This window comes from Ixodes scapularis, unplaced genomic scaffold (genome assembly GCF_016920785.2).
Source record: "Ixodes scapularis isolate PalLabHiFi unplaced genomic scaffold, ASM1692078v2 PGA_scaffold7__128_contigs__length_106722199, whole genome shotgun sequence".
NCBI lineage: Eukaryota > Metazoa > Arthropoda > Arachnida > Ixodida > Ixodidae > Ixodes > Ixodes scapularis.
Genome location: NW_024609882.1, coordinates 68,007,408 through 68,022,375, shown reverse-complemented (window position 1 = coordinate 68,022,375; position 14,968 = coordinate 68,007,408). Strand labels below are relative to the sequence as shown.

Here is a 14,968-nt window from a genome sequence, read left to right as displayed (position 1 = left end):
AAACTATAGTTTATAACACTGCCAAAATATTTTCAAGTTCAGGATGAAATAATAAGGCGAAAAAAAAGGGAAATGTGCGCAAATGGCGAGAGTTCCAGGGCTAACGGATAGATGGCGTCAGTGTTTTTTTTTTTTCGTCTAGAGTTCCTGTGTAGGCTCCCTACGGAACCCAGAGTTGCGCGTCTATATTCTGCGTGCCGCCATGCCGCAATCCGCCGAGATCGATCACGTAAGTGGCAAAGAATCCAGCGCCGTGCAGGAAAGCCACCGATACGGTCGCTTCGCCAACGTTGCAAGCGCCCCGCCGTATGTTCCCTTTCCTTTGCCTCACGCGCGGCGCCACTATTTGCCGAATTCAGTCACGTGACGAGCAAAGAATACAGGGCAGTGCAGGAAAGCCGGCGCTACGGCCACCCGCCGAGGATGAACAATGCTACCGTCGGTAGCTATACAGAACTCTACTTTCGTCTAAAGCCCCTGGATATTAAAAAAGTTTTTTTTTTTTTTTTTTATAAGTACCGCCAAACATTGTTGTGGAAACGCGCAAGAGACGTGCCACGAGCGGGTGCTCCACCACCATTCGCTTCTAAGGGCCACTGGAGACAGGGGCCTCGCGCACCGGAGCATTTCACGCAACTTGCAAGACAAACGCAAACATACCCAGAAGCTTTTCTTTCGTCAAGAGCCTTCTTGATGTGATTGTGTTTGTCTTGAATCTATCAGATGCGCCATAGTACGAGGCCTACACTCTAAAAAAAAAAAAAAAAGCCCGTGCGTCTGCTTTCCCGCACAACCCTCGGAGAGCCAATCGCCGCAACTTACAGAGGCAGCTCAGCGAATGACAATGCCGAAACATATGTTTGGACCAAAACACGCAGTCTGAGCTGTGACATTAAGCAATGCAAGCGTGACGTAATGCAACCGCCACTGTGTGAACCAGCCCGAGGAGCGCTAGAAAATGGTACTATAGTTTTGAATGAAAACGAAAGTGCCATGTAAGCACTCTGAGAAAAGTGTTTTATGAATCAGTTTTATCCGTGAAATTCTGTATTTCAGAGTGGGCTGATTGGGAAGACTCAGAGGTATCCGATGTTCCCCTTCTGCAACGAGACTCAGCTGTCTTTTGTGAGGCCTTAACCTTCTACTTGTCGTATAAGAAAAAAAGAAACGTAGAATTATTGCCACCAATCACTCGTTGCAAAGGTGTTTTCATTTTGTAGGGTGTGGCGAGCAGCATTCCCACCCGCTACGACGACCTGTTTCTCTGTAAGTTCAAGGGGTTATGTTCGGCGAATGTTTAGTTTCTCCTAAAAGGAAACGGAAGTGACGGAAGTGAGGATATCGCGTCTCATTGGCTATAGAGGCTCAAACGAGGAAAGAGGGAGCTTTCGTCATTTGCAATCAGACGCGATATCGTAACTTCCGTGAGTTCCGTTTCTTTTTAGGAGAAACAAAACATTCGTCGAACATAGCCCCCTTGAACACGCAAGTTGTAAAGCAGTCAGAGAAATCCAAACATTGCGTCAAATTTGGAATGTATAGATTAGAACATCTCGAATCGGAGATGATGAATGTGCATGATCGAAGGAACAAAGACTGCAGTCTAAGATAAGCCTGTGAGTCCACTTTCCCGCAGAACACAGAGACAACTGATCACGGTGAGCGATAAAAGGATCCTAGCCAATGACGATGCTCAGAATACGATTAGATCGGGAAAGTGCGATGTGCACCGTAATAATGAGCGAGTTAAACGTGATGCTTATTGGCCCTGCTCCATTTTTTTTTGTCTTTTCGTATTCTGAGCTTTGTGAATGCCTGGGATCCTTCTAATATACGTCGTGATTGGCTATCTGCATGTTCAACGGAAAAGATAACTCAGTATTTCTGTTTAGAGTGTGCCCCTATCTTTTTGCGTAAAAGTACTAGGTTCGTGATGGGGGGGGGGGGGGGGGGGGGGGGGTATATACTTTATGGTGAACGATGAAATCAGCGTATCTCTTCCTCAATTTTCGTTTCAGTTTTTTTTTTTTTTTCTTTTTGCGAAATTTGGAATGACCCTTTTCAGGTTGTAGTGACCTATAGCTTAAGCTGCCCCACGTGCCGCGAAAAACGACTGTCAGTGGCCGCATGCCGCCCGTGGGTCATATGTTTTTCAGCCCTCACAGAAAACAATTGCGGTGGCTTAGCTCGGCTATGCCAGGATATACGTAGCGTGAGCTTATGCGCACAAAATGAGAGGCGCTATCAAGCGGCTCCGGTGCAGCGTCAGACTTGGCTACTGCGCAACGGAGGCGCACAGCTGGGCACGCGGCGGCGCCAGTGCCTCTGCCGTCACTCCTCTGGAATGATGTCACTCCTCTGGAATGCGCAGACCGGCGAGGCGGGCGCGGTGGCGGCGGAGCGCGGGCGGCGGCTCCGGCGCGCCAGTTGTGTGCCGTGTGACGTCACTGCTCCTCGCCCATGCGCAGCACGGAGCACGGCTCATGATGCGAGCCACGCTAAACTGCTCAACCTCGGCCAGTGTAGCTCACGCTACAAAAATGGTATCTTTTTACACCCCTTGTTACATATAATACATACCAAAACTTCAGTTCGACATACAGCGCACTGAAGCTGAACTGAGGGTACCAACTTTCACGAGCGGCTTGATAACCGAGTTGTACAAGTTCTTAAAATAGCTAATGTGCGTGTAACTGACCGCAAAAAAAAAAAAGCAGTCGGCGTTTGTTTGGCCGTACTGCAAAACATCGGTGTTTTTTTGTTTTTTGTTTTGTTTTGTTTTTTTCTCTAGTATTTGATACGTACTTTAGCTGTTTAATATGTTATATTCCACCATGATCGAGCCTCTCGTAAAAGTGCAGGAGTTCGACGTCCAGCACAACTCAGTGCGCTGTATGTCGAACTAAAGTTTTGGGGTGTCGTATATGTGACAAGGGTGTAATGACTTCACCCTTTTTTCTTAGAGTGCTCGTTAAACCGCGGTCAAGATGCTCATATACATGGTACAAAAGACACGGTGTTCCCTGCAGGCATGATGACAGATTTATCTATAGGTACCCGCCTCAAGAACGTTTTCTTCGTACATATGTGTGCTTCGAGCGTGAGCAGACAGTTTTCTTATGACCAATATGGCGTCATACAATTGGAACGGATCAGGCAGTGTCTGCAAACTGTCTTTTGTATGATGTGGCTCTAAGCTATTCAGTGATAATTGTACCCTTTATGGATCTCTAACTGCGATTAGAGGGACTTGATCGTCCACCTGGCGGGAGGAAACCGAGCTGGAGTAGGTCTCCAGGAAGCCATATGATGTCACCCCGCGCCGGAAGGGAAGCTGAGGGCTGCATCCGCTCTGGCCGCCATAGGCGCGGCCACCGGATGCCGCTCTGCTCACTTTCGCGAGTAGTGTGCAGTGCTTCCGAATACCAGCGATACGAAGTAGAAATGCTGGAACCGCCGGGCAGCCGCAGAAAGTGACGTAATAAAAACGTGACTTCCGGTAACGTCGTTGATGTCGTACCAACTAGTGATGGACCGAATCTGCCAAACTTCAGATTCGACAAGGTTCGGCTTATGCCGAAATTTCAAAGGAAATTTCGGCAAAGATTTGGCAATAATGTGATTTTCATTTGATCTTTCCAGTGATGCAATGAGGTAGTTGCAACATTGAGTGACAACTACTTTAATGTACTCCTCGCCATTATAGCAATCCTGTTTCCGGCTCACAAGTAGTTTGTGCTAAAACAAAATAATATTGCTTTTTAATTAGCGTTGTTTCGCGGTTTTTATTCATCCGCGCTAAAACTATACACACAGAACTATCATGCTCGGCGTTGCACATCCGAGATTCCTGACTCTTTCCATCTTCCTAAACGTCCGTTGTGTCTTAGCATCACAAACCGGCATTTTAAAAGTTGAAACCAGACCTTGCGAATATGGGACGTGCATTTTCACGCAAAGCTGAATTTACTCGAATATAAAAATATGAATATTTACAATATTCTGTCATCATCTGTCTGTCATCTCTTTTTGTGAAGGCTCAACAGCCGTTGCATTCATTTTCTCGCACGAAACGGTGACCGGCAGAGGAAGTATAAAGCACAGTCTTACCGCTTTTTTCCATCAATACACACTTACAGGCTTGCGCTGATGAAGCGTCAAAACCGAAACTAGCGTATAGTGACTGCGTTCGCTACTACCCAACCCTGTAGTCAAACCACTTCTGCAAAAAGTCACATTAAAATTACGAGTAAGCACAAAAAAATGACATCGATACAATTACCTTGTCGAATATCACCTTACCGTATTTACTAAAGTAATAAGTAACCGCACTAATTATGAACAAAGCCCCCGCGTCTACTTTCCCACAGAACACATATACAGCCAATCATTGCGTAGCGCATATAAAACAAAGCGAATAACCAGATCGAGAACACGATTCTCCATACAAATACAATCTTCACAGATGGTATCTTCGCGCGAAGACGTTATCTCTGTTCTGTAAACAGCTCGAATCATGCTGTCGATCGCAGTGATTGGCAATTCGCATGCTCCGCGGGAAAGCGAACCCCCGGGTTTTCTGCATAAACAGTGCGGCTATTACTCGAGTAAAAAAAAACAAAAAACTATAAACTTTTTTTGCGCGATAAAAATGATATATCCAGTTTTAGGGCAACAATGTATTAATGCCGAATCTTTAGAAAGTTCGGCTAAACTTCGCTGCGCCGAATCCCAAGATTTGGCACCGAATTTTCGATTCGGCAAAGTTAGGCCCATCACTAGTACCAACAGTGACGTCACTTCAAAAATGAAGTGATGCCATTTTATGCTTACCGAATATCGGGATGCGAGGGTTTAACCTTGCAAAGTTGTTCGAATGGGCGAGCCAGCTGTGATACGACGAAGCGTGCTCCAGAGCCGTACGTCTCTGGGCCTACGAGAATGCTTCACGTAAGTGCAGCAACGCCGAGGCGGAGTTTTAAATTTGGGCTAGTTGGTCCGTGTTCACATCGAATAAATGTTTTAAAAAATCACCAACAAAGCAAGGACAAGTCGGAAGAAGTCCGCTATTTACTGCCATCTCGACCTCGTCTTAAAATTTTACTTTACCTGTTGAGACACGAGGCCTTCAAAGGGCTAGCCTGGGATCATTAACGCGCATTACGCAGTAGGAATACACGGCCGCACGGTTGTACGATGCTAGCTCACCCAGATCGAAATATGCAGGCGCGGGGATTGCACCCAGGATCCCTGAATTCTGACGCGAGTTTCTCCACGTGCTTTGAGCCATGGCCTTCTTTAATATGAAAAGTCTGTCAAATCGCGAAAGAACGTGGCCGCTATAAAAGGAAAAGGCGATCAGAGAAGATAGAGCGCGCAGGGGCTCTCTCGGGCAGCGCCCAGGAATGCCCCAGCGGTAAAATCCGGAAAGAAATAACATTCGCGTCGACCCTTCACTATTCCGCAGCTCTTCCCACGCGCCTGTGGCCAAAAGCTGCGGTGGCCTCCTTTCTTTTTCTCCGCTGCGGTTTGTTGTTGCTTCGCGGGGAAGCCACCGCGCGTACTGTTGGCGCTAGCTGAAAGGTTACCCCAAGCCGTATATTGGAGAGTTTGGCCAATCTGTAATCTCGCCGCCGTAACGCCCCCCCCCCCCCCCCCCCCCCCCAAACCCCAACCCCCGAGTGAGCCAATCAGCCCGCGACGCAGTGCAAGAGGCGTGAGCGCATGCGCGTGAACTTTCGGCTGCTCCCAGCTGAGCGGAGAGTGCCGCCATTTGCATTCATTCGCCCGGTGGAATTAATGCTTGGGATCGACATCCAAATTTTGGTTTTTTCCTTTTATTTCGCAGGCTCTGGCAAGAAAATATTATAGTGTGATCCCTAGGTGGGCTTAAAAAGCTATAGCGAATGAAGTTTCTTTACGTTTGAACGCAAGCTTTTATTCAGGCGAAAAATAAATAAGCCCGTAACAGACGACGCGTAGCCTGAACTGTACTCTGCGCCGACAGAGTGTTGCGCTTCGAAATGTCGGTCGTCTCCCCCCTGCTCCCTTCTTCCTCTCTCGCTTCTTCGGAGCTCTCCTCCCTTTCCTTAACTTTTCTCCTCTCCAGCACCTTTGCCGCCACACCCACTGGCCAGACTTTCTCTGGGTGACCTCAGAAGTGACTCTGCTCTACCATTTCGATAACCGTTCGGCGCTGCTCCTCGCCTTTTTCCGGCGACAGGGCGTCCAATGGCTCTGTCGTGTAATTGACAGGCTTTCTAGAATGAAGGAGGCTACGGTTAAACACACTCGGCCATCGACCCCCCTACATTACTTGGTGGCGTTCCTTTGGATCTCTTCGAAAGCATCGTGTTCTTCCTTCCTTGTTGTGCGTCTTCATATTGTGGCACATAAAGTGACAGGATGCAAGGTTGTTGGGCTGTCGTTTTGGTAGTCAACCACCGTTATTCTCAGTCCACTTGCAACTTGCAAACGTATATGTAGTGTGTGGGCTGGCGCGTTTTTCTGGTGAGGTAAATTGATTCGCGTGTTTTTGAGTTGCAGCTTTAGACCGAGGTTTGTATTTTCAGCGGTAACTACTGAAAAGCAGTTTTGTCGTTTGCAATGTGGTTCTTCAATCTAAATCATACTTGGAACACACTCACTTCTTCAACAATGCAGTAATTTTCTTGCTTTTTTTTTAAAGCCGCCGAAATAATAATATAGGCATTCGTCATACTAAACATCCTCGCCAATGCTTACAAATATTGTTCCATTGTCTCATCATGGGTCTGTTTCGGCCGATTTCATTAAATTATACATCTATATTGTGATGATAATTTAGTAAACTAAGCGGGAACATCGATCGAGTGATATTTCTTCGTTCTTGAAGTCAGCAAAGGCTGTCTAGTTATTACAGTATATAAGGCTCCGACGTGGACGTTTTTTTTATTCATATATGACTCGTCGTGGATGTTTTCTCAATCTCTTTGCCCTATAATAATGTTAAACTTCTTGTGTAATTTACATAGCGCCCGTGGCCACAGGTATACAGCGTAACTTTTTTTCAATTTGCAGTCAATTCTATTGCTTAGACAGGTTTTTCTTTGACAAATAAATATTTTCGTTAACGCAAAGTTTTTTTTTTAATATCTGCTGACGTTCTATTGTCCTTGTACTACTTGCCAGTGGCGACGATTGTCATGGCATCCTTGTCCTCACCTTCGCATCAAGAGCACGAGCCTAGATGGCGTCGTTTCTAGACCTATCTCTTTAGCGGACTCTTTATCGCTATAGCGATAAAGAGTCCGCTAAAGAGATAGGTATATCTCTAAATAGATAGGTATATATCTGAGTGTGATGATGTGAGTATTATTAAAATATATTTTAATAATACTCACATCATCACACTCAGATAAAATTTCCTAATCATAAAAGGTGGTGCGAGAAATTCAGGAACCTGGTCTCGCTGATTTGGAGCAGAATCATGTACAAATGAAACCGAAAAGATGCCCTGCACTGCACCATTTAATTCATGTGGGACGGTAGAACTGTGATGTGAGGTCATGTTTGAGAACATTCTAGGTAACATCCCTAATATTGGTTACAGGTCACAACGGCGGTGGACCAGTTCATCAGGGCTTTCCACAAGACTATGGAAAGCACACAGGAAATGGCCAGGGTAACTTTTTTTCTTTTTGTTTAGTTTTGCCAATAGTGTCGCGAACTTGTGAGTTTTGTGTGTCGAATTAGGTAGTTTTACGTACCAAACCAACAAAAGGCACTCGGCACGCCCCAGCAAGAGAGCTGAGGAATAATTTGGACCAGCTGGGAATCTTTTGACGTGCAACCAAAATATCGCAACCAGCCTTTTTATCAGACTGCGGGCATCTCGGCCGGGATTGCAACCCGCCACCGTACGGAGATCTTTTTTTTACCCTGAGCAACCGTTGTGGCTATTCTCGTGGGCGGTCTCGTCTATCGACTACGTTAAACTTTACGCAAGAATATGAAGAACCTTTTTTTTCCTTTTTTCATTTGCGCACGCATTCACGCAGGTCAGCATCCTGGAGTGAGGCCACATCAACCAGACTCTTTTGGTACACACAATGGGAGGCCATTGCCTGGCGACCAAGGTAGCCCAGCTCGCGTCGAATCATTTAATTTGCATCCGCTTGTTGTTATTGGCGTAGTTCTACTTGCAGTCACTGACAGCTTAAGGAACCCGTAGCTTCTTATGTTCACGCTGCATGCTTTGTGATTGGCGGTCTTATCGGCCGATGCCGCATTGACTGCGAGAACGAGATGCTCAGGGCCTGCCCCGCCCCGCGTTTCCCCAGTTGACTGCAGAGGCTACGCAGTGTCAATAGGCGAGGGCCCTCTCATGTTTGTTGCTCGCTTCCATGCAGGCCCAAACACCGGGCCACGGCATTCAGATTCTTTTGGCGGTCATAATGGAAGGCCAGGGACAGGAGACCAAGGTAATCAAATCACAACAGACCAGTTCATTTGCAGCTGCTTGTCGTTAGCGATATATATGTAGTGAAGGAAGAAGGGATAAAGTGATTGTTGAATTTATTTGCATTAAAGTTAAGGAAAGGGAAATAGAGCTGGGGAAAAATTGGGCCAGGAGCGGGGTTCGAGCCCGCAAACTTCGCCTATCCGGGGCAGCGCCTTTTAACTGACGAGACCATCCCGGCCACTAGTTTCGGCGGACTCAATTATTGACTAGCTCTTTGTGTACTGTTAGTTTTGCTTTGCTTCACTGAATAGGCGCCAGCCACTTCCTGCATTAAGGCCTGTGCTAGTTCCGAGTTGCGGCAGTGACGTAACACGTCATTTCAGCTCGGAAATGTCGAGAAGGGCCCGTCTTTCAAGGTAGTTTAGGGAACCACTCCTCCCCATGGGGTCAGACTACCAATTATATACAAAAGTTATAAGTGGTCTTCTGAAACTCTCAATTGAAAAAAATGGAGCCCGTTTTCAGTAGTTTGCTTGACTCAGCCCCACGTATTCGTAAGCTTTGTTCGAAACCATTTTACCATTGAAAAGTTTCGAAAACCGCTTATTACTTTTAAATAGGACAACGGTTCGTTCTGAAACTTTTCCATCTGGTTCAGACCGCTAGTGCTACAATTGGGCGAAAGCTGAACGCTCCATAAAACGTAATTTATGTTTGCAAAAAACAAAAACAAAAAAAAAGTTGTAAATGTTTTTTTTTTTTTTTTTTTTTCTTAAAGGGGGGGGGGGGAGGGACATTTTAATTAGAGTGTGTTTATACCGCCGATAGGGTAACAAGGGTGCTCGAACTGTATCCTACACGTTTGTTCACGTTTCAACGCAGGCCATAGCAGTGGAGTCGAACCCCACAATCAAGGCTCTCCTGGTGGTCATGGAAGGCCAACGAGAGGAGGCCAAGGTAATCGTACTGCTGTTTTAAAGTGCTAGCTTTATATGAGAACCTTTGGTTGATCGTGTTGGTGTTGGTCGCGCCGTAGGAAGGGCATGGAAAAACGTATTAGCAACCGAAAGTAGCTTTTAGTTTGACGTCATAGCGGGCGCTACCAATTGCGTGGCACCGCTCAAAATGGGTGAGAGGGAGCCGTGCACAAACACTTTCCTCTCCTCTCTGCTGCGTAGAGATGGGGGCTGCGTAAAAGGGTAGAAACGGCATATTAGTAGATGAATATTCTAGTGGGAGCGGAGGCTTTTCAAAGTGCTTCTCGTGAAAACCTCCGTCGGAAGTGCTATTCCACCTTTGTGGCATTTGGCGGAATGTCTTAGCCAGGCGATTTTTTACCCCAACGTGTTTGGGATTGAGACCTTTATCAAGCTAGGAAAAAAACAAGATTTTCCCATGATTCAATCCAGGTCAAGGTGCCGGGTCCCCACCACAGCATCAAGGTTCACAAGGAAGTCACACAATGCCAAATCCCACGGATCAAGGTAAGCTCTCCTGACCGACGTCTGGAGAGGTGATATCGCGATAGCTGAGTGAAAGCGAAAAGGATTACCCCATTATATGCCCTTTCCTAAGTACGCGCCATATATAGCAGCTGCTTCGCTAATACTGCGAGTTCGCCATTGTTTGGTCACACTTCTTTCTAGCTGTGAACTCGACTCAGTTTATATCGAGAGGAAGTGCTGCGTCAGGATTCGACGAGAACTCGGTTCCGATCCCACGGCTCATGACCAAGAAATGGCAGCCTCCAAAGTCTCGCTTGATAGGGCTTTTAAAAAAAATGGTATTTTGCATGGACGACGTAACGGTATGCATATGGGTATACATATATAGGTCCATCTGGTAAATGGCGATTCGACTCGTGTCACGGGTGCGCAAATGGGCCCTTTGCTAACAAAAGCCTTTCGCCTGATTCGCCTGATTAAACTATGCTCGTCGTATTATCGTTATTCAATCCCAACCCCTGCCCCTTTCGATCTGAATGAATGTTGTACCGGTGTGCGGTCGTGTGGTCTGTGCAATGCACGTTAAAAGACGCTAGGCTAGCAGTCGTTCTGCACTGGCTAAATTTATCACCTTCGGCGTAGACACCAGACGCCCACTGGGGCTGACTAACGGTGTCTGAAGCTGAACAAACACACAAGTCACACTGCTCGTCGTGCATCATACAAAAGACAGTTTGCCAACACGGGTCACAGCAATATCCGTGGTTTGAATGCGGTGCGCCAAGTTTCTCATTGAACTCATTGCCATGCAGCGTTCGAAGCACGGATTTCGCGGTGACTCGATCGCGTTTGGATCCGTTAGCCGACTGTCTTTTGCATTGTGTAAGAGCAGTGTGACTTCGGCTTTAAAAACGACATCGCATGCCTTTATGAACTGGACTAAATTTTTCTCTGCGACGCCGTGGCATCTCCTGACCCAAAACAATTATACAAAAAATACTAATACATACTAATGCGTAAAACAGAAACAGTACTAAACGTACTTATACAAAGGCCATCCTGCTTGCGATTTTCAACCGCAAAATCGCTCGTGAGGCAAAAAAAAAAAAGCGTGGACGGAAGCGACGGTGTTGGGCGCCGCAATCGACAACTGCAAGCAGAATCGCACTGAGTGAATCGGGTGTCACGTTCAATAGAGCTCGGTACCTTTCATTGGCAGCTACCGGTAGTGTCAGACCCTTGATATGTGAAAGTAGATATCCTAGACATGGTTGTGTCTTATTATCTAAAATAAAACAATAATATCACTTGTCCTAATCAAATTTAAACTTAAGCGTTCGCGCAAACGTGGCAAAAAGCTATGTAAACGAACTCTGACTTACTAACCCCTAACTAAGGTGACAACGATGCCACAGGTACCATTAAGCACTAATCCCTATGAGCCAAGGACACTGCATCACTACGGGCGTAACTCAAGCCTCGCTGACATCTCCCCAACACCCGACGATGTCTTTGTGTGCTTACGCGAGAGACACCAGAAAATAAAAAAAGAAAGGGGACGAGCCAAGTTGTAAATTTAGTTCGTTATTATCCAAGACAGCATTTTAAATGTAAATAAATATTTGTAGTCACTGACAGCTTTATTAAGAAATGCGGGGCGTGGAATACTACGTTTACGCTTGATGTTTCGTGATTCGTTGTTCGGCATTGTTATGGGCTACTCTCGCACTCTTGTTGTCTCAGGGCGCCATTTCTCTTAAAATATGTCGACCGATTAGTTTCGTGTGGTCAGTTGGTGACGCTAAAGCGTAGAACGATTGGTAACGAACTGAATTGGTCGTCACGTGATGACATGCGTGCGAGCCGTCTCCGTGTGCTGTGCAAGCTCCTCTGCGACTTGCTCACTTTATTTTCCTGCTTGCCCGCTGTACCGCCCTGCAAAGCGTTTCTGGCCAATTTTTTTTTATTAGTTTGCATCGCGTTCGGTTGAACTAGTGTGTGGGACTCGCAACGCATTAAAATGTAATAAAGGCCTGTTCACACATGCAGCAAAGCGCTATACGTATAGTGATGACCTCGAGCTAAGCGCGTGCTGACGGAAGCGTTTACCAGCACCAGCTATTTATCCCACCGTCAAACCTGTTGCTCATGGCAGATGATAAGTAGCTGACAACACATGAGCAGCACTACATCAGCGCTTCGCTGCATGTGTGAACTAGGGTGCCTCAATGTCCTTCTGTTTAGGGTGATGCCACCGTTTGTAGTACCCGATGCCGACAGCTCGCGCTCACGGGGAAAATACAAAGAAATCGACGAAAACAAAATGTCGCCATAGCACAGTCAGCGCCACAAACGCGTGCAGGGACACGCTCTTTCACGCGCTTCTGAACAAAAAATAAAAATAAAAGTGTGGGACAAAGTGGCGAGATGTCTCCACCCTAAGCAAAGCACACATGAAGGCACCCTAGTGTGAACCGGCCTTAACTGAGAACATTTATGTATTTTGAACATAATAGGCGAAAAAAGTTCGGAATTTTGAGCACATTTTGTATTGTTAATGACGTAAACGACAAAAGCATGCAACAACCATGCGCGCTCTTCCTAATCGTTGGAATTAACATCCAGTTATGAATGTGTGAACACCTTACCGATTTTCGGGTGTTCCAAGCAAAAATTTGAGTAAGAATCACGCGCTTAAAGGATCAGAAGTCACGTGCACCTATTCAGCCAGTCATAGCTCTAGTATCATATGCCGTCATTATCCGACACTCTAGACCAATGTGGTCACTGAACGCTCGTGTTTGACAATGGTAGGCACGCCCTTTGAAACAGCATTTGGTTTTCTTCGTCCCTTCGCAATGCCCCTTTAAGCTGAGACTGCAGCCAAATCAAACGTGTGCCTATCTAAAATACTCTAGTCACATACTGTATTTCAAATACTTTTTGAAACATTTTGGTGTCTGGAAAATACATTTAGTCTAGAGTATTTCCTATTCTATTTTAATTACATTTCTCGCTATCTGGTACTCAGTGTCTCAGATACATTTTGCAACTTTGGAAAAAAAAAAAATCGCCGGAACAGTCTACAGAACTAGGGATCGTCAGCCTCCAGGGTTATTATGAACCGATTGCAAACTTGGAGCCAAGCGACTCTAAACAGGTAACAAGGCACGACCAAAACGCAGTCTCCAAATGCTAACAAAAGACCCTATGGATAGCCCCAAGTACGCCTGCCTTTATTTGTTCTCTTGTCCTCTTGTGCATTCTTCTTTTTTTGATTCAAGTTTGAAAGTCACGTCACTCGTTGCAAGATGCTGGTGGCGTCAATCGGATTTTACACTCAGACCCCAACTTTTGTCTGGAGCTACAGTAGTTTCTTCAGCGAAGGATTGTGACGGTTGACAAAGTAGAAAACGCGTGCTAAGCTCTAGGCATTGTTTGAAGTTCGACTATTGTCATCACCGCAGTGACTGGGCAGGAGCCACTACCCGAGTGCCCTCCGAGGCATTGATTGCCACGAGTCGAAGTCGAGTGCTCACGCAGTTCTCGTGTTCAATCCACGATCCGCGCTGGAGTGTCGTCAAGCGGATTGTTTTGATCCCACAATTACATCATCAAGCTTTGCGAAGGAAAGAGTGAAAGAAATAGTCCTCTTTTATTCTCCCAATTCACAGCGACAAAGAAGCTTCTAAATCAGTGGCGGTTTGTGCGAGTATACTTGGGCCAGACTAGGGCCAGAACCCCTCTGCAAAGCCATAAACATTCTAACCCGATATCGTTTCATAACCATTTTAGGCATTCACTTGAGCCGCTAGATGACACTGAATTTCGGAAGGCGCTGTGTGAAGAGGCGCGCATCCTTCAACAGCAGCAGTGCCTCCCTATTCTAGAACGATGCTGATTTGAAACAATAGTATCATAGAGCGCTTTTTCTAAATGCTATCGCTTTTAAAAGCGCTCCGTGACCACTTCAATTTCAGTATACTTCGTCTAACCTTAGCATGGACGTTCGCCTCGCGTGCTAAAAGCGCAAGCTAGTTGCTTCGGAGCCCCGGCGGCTGTACAAGCGCTCGCGCAGCGAGTGCTCCAGTCAAGGCAGTCAGGCTAGCCGCTCGCGCTTGCACTTCTCAGTTAGTCCATGCTAAGATGTTTACCCACCAAAAAGCGCCCAGGTGGTTTTAAACCCCTAGCGGCGCGCTTTACTACCTCGTTATCGCGCGTTTCCTGCGCGTCTTTGACCGGCGTTCCCCTTCTTGCGTTCCCATGGGCCAAAGACGCAATGTGGAACACTTGGCTCTCTGTATACTTTCGGCTCCGGCGCTCAGGAGTGTGTACGTAGTGGTCTAACTTGCACGCTTGAGCACCCCACTTTCCGGCGATGAGGAGCGACTCACTCGGGACAGAAGCATGTGGTGGCGGAGGAAATGGTGCCAAGACTAACACGACTAACAAACGGGAGCAAGAGGATTGCAAACATGCTGAAGGTGAGCGATTACGCGAGGAGTAGGCTCACCACTGCCCGGTGTCTTTTGCTCCCAGGCAACGCCATGGCCGGGCAGCCCTGCAGACAGAAGGAGTGCCCTCCGCAAGACCCCGACGATTACATCCACCTGATCGACCCGAGGAGGGGAAAGCCGTAGCGAAAAACCCGTCAACAGAAAGCGGCCCTGCATGGTCCGAGAGATCTGGCATCCAAAGTGGACTTTAGTTCTACATCTGTTTATACTCCGCTTCGCCCTATTTCGGACAGAAGCAGACTGTGCTAGCCGATGGAGCGAATCAGTGCTAAAGGTGCAGCGTCATGGTGGTCGTCGTCTTTGTGCGTGTGCAGCGTCGGCTAAATCAGTCAAGCACTAGAAAGGAGCCGAGATATTGCGCTTTCAGTACGTGCATCTGCATTTGTATGTTTCGTGTTATATACTCCGTTTTACTGTATTTCCGGCCGTAGCCGACACAAGGGTCCAATGGAGCCAATCAAGCACTACAAAAAGTGCATCGTCACGGCGCTCATCGTCTCTGTGCGTTTGCTATCCGCGGCTGTACCAATCAGGAACAGTAAAAGCCCCATGATCCTGCGGTT

At 46.8% G+C, this 14,968-nt stretch overlaps 1 protein-coding gene across 1 annotated transcript in view; it reads left to right on the top strand.

The window, feature by feature from the left end:
- LOC121832960 (pro-resilin-like) overlaps positions 1–14,785 on the top strand; it is a 72,136-nt gene extending 57,351 nt beyond the window's left edge. The window contains exons 4-9 of the mRNA XM_042286455.1: positions 7,592–7,663; positions 8,040–8,117; positions 8,391–8,462; positions 9,326–9,400; positions 9,853–9,927; positions 14,428–14,785. Of these exons, the coding sequence (XP_042142389.1) occupies positions 7,592–7,663; positions 8,040–8,117; positions 8,391–8,462; positions 9,326–9,400; positions 9,853–9,927; positions 14,428–14,528 (473 nt within the window). The 3' untranslated portion in view covers positions 14,529–14,785. The remainder of the gene's footprint in view (positions 1–7,591; positions 7,664–8,039; positions 8,118–8,390; positions 8,463–9,325; positions 9,401–9,852; positions 9,928–14,427) is intronic.
- The last annotated feature ends 183 nt before the right edge of the window (positions 14,786–14,968 follow it).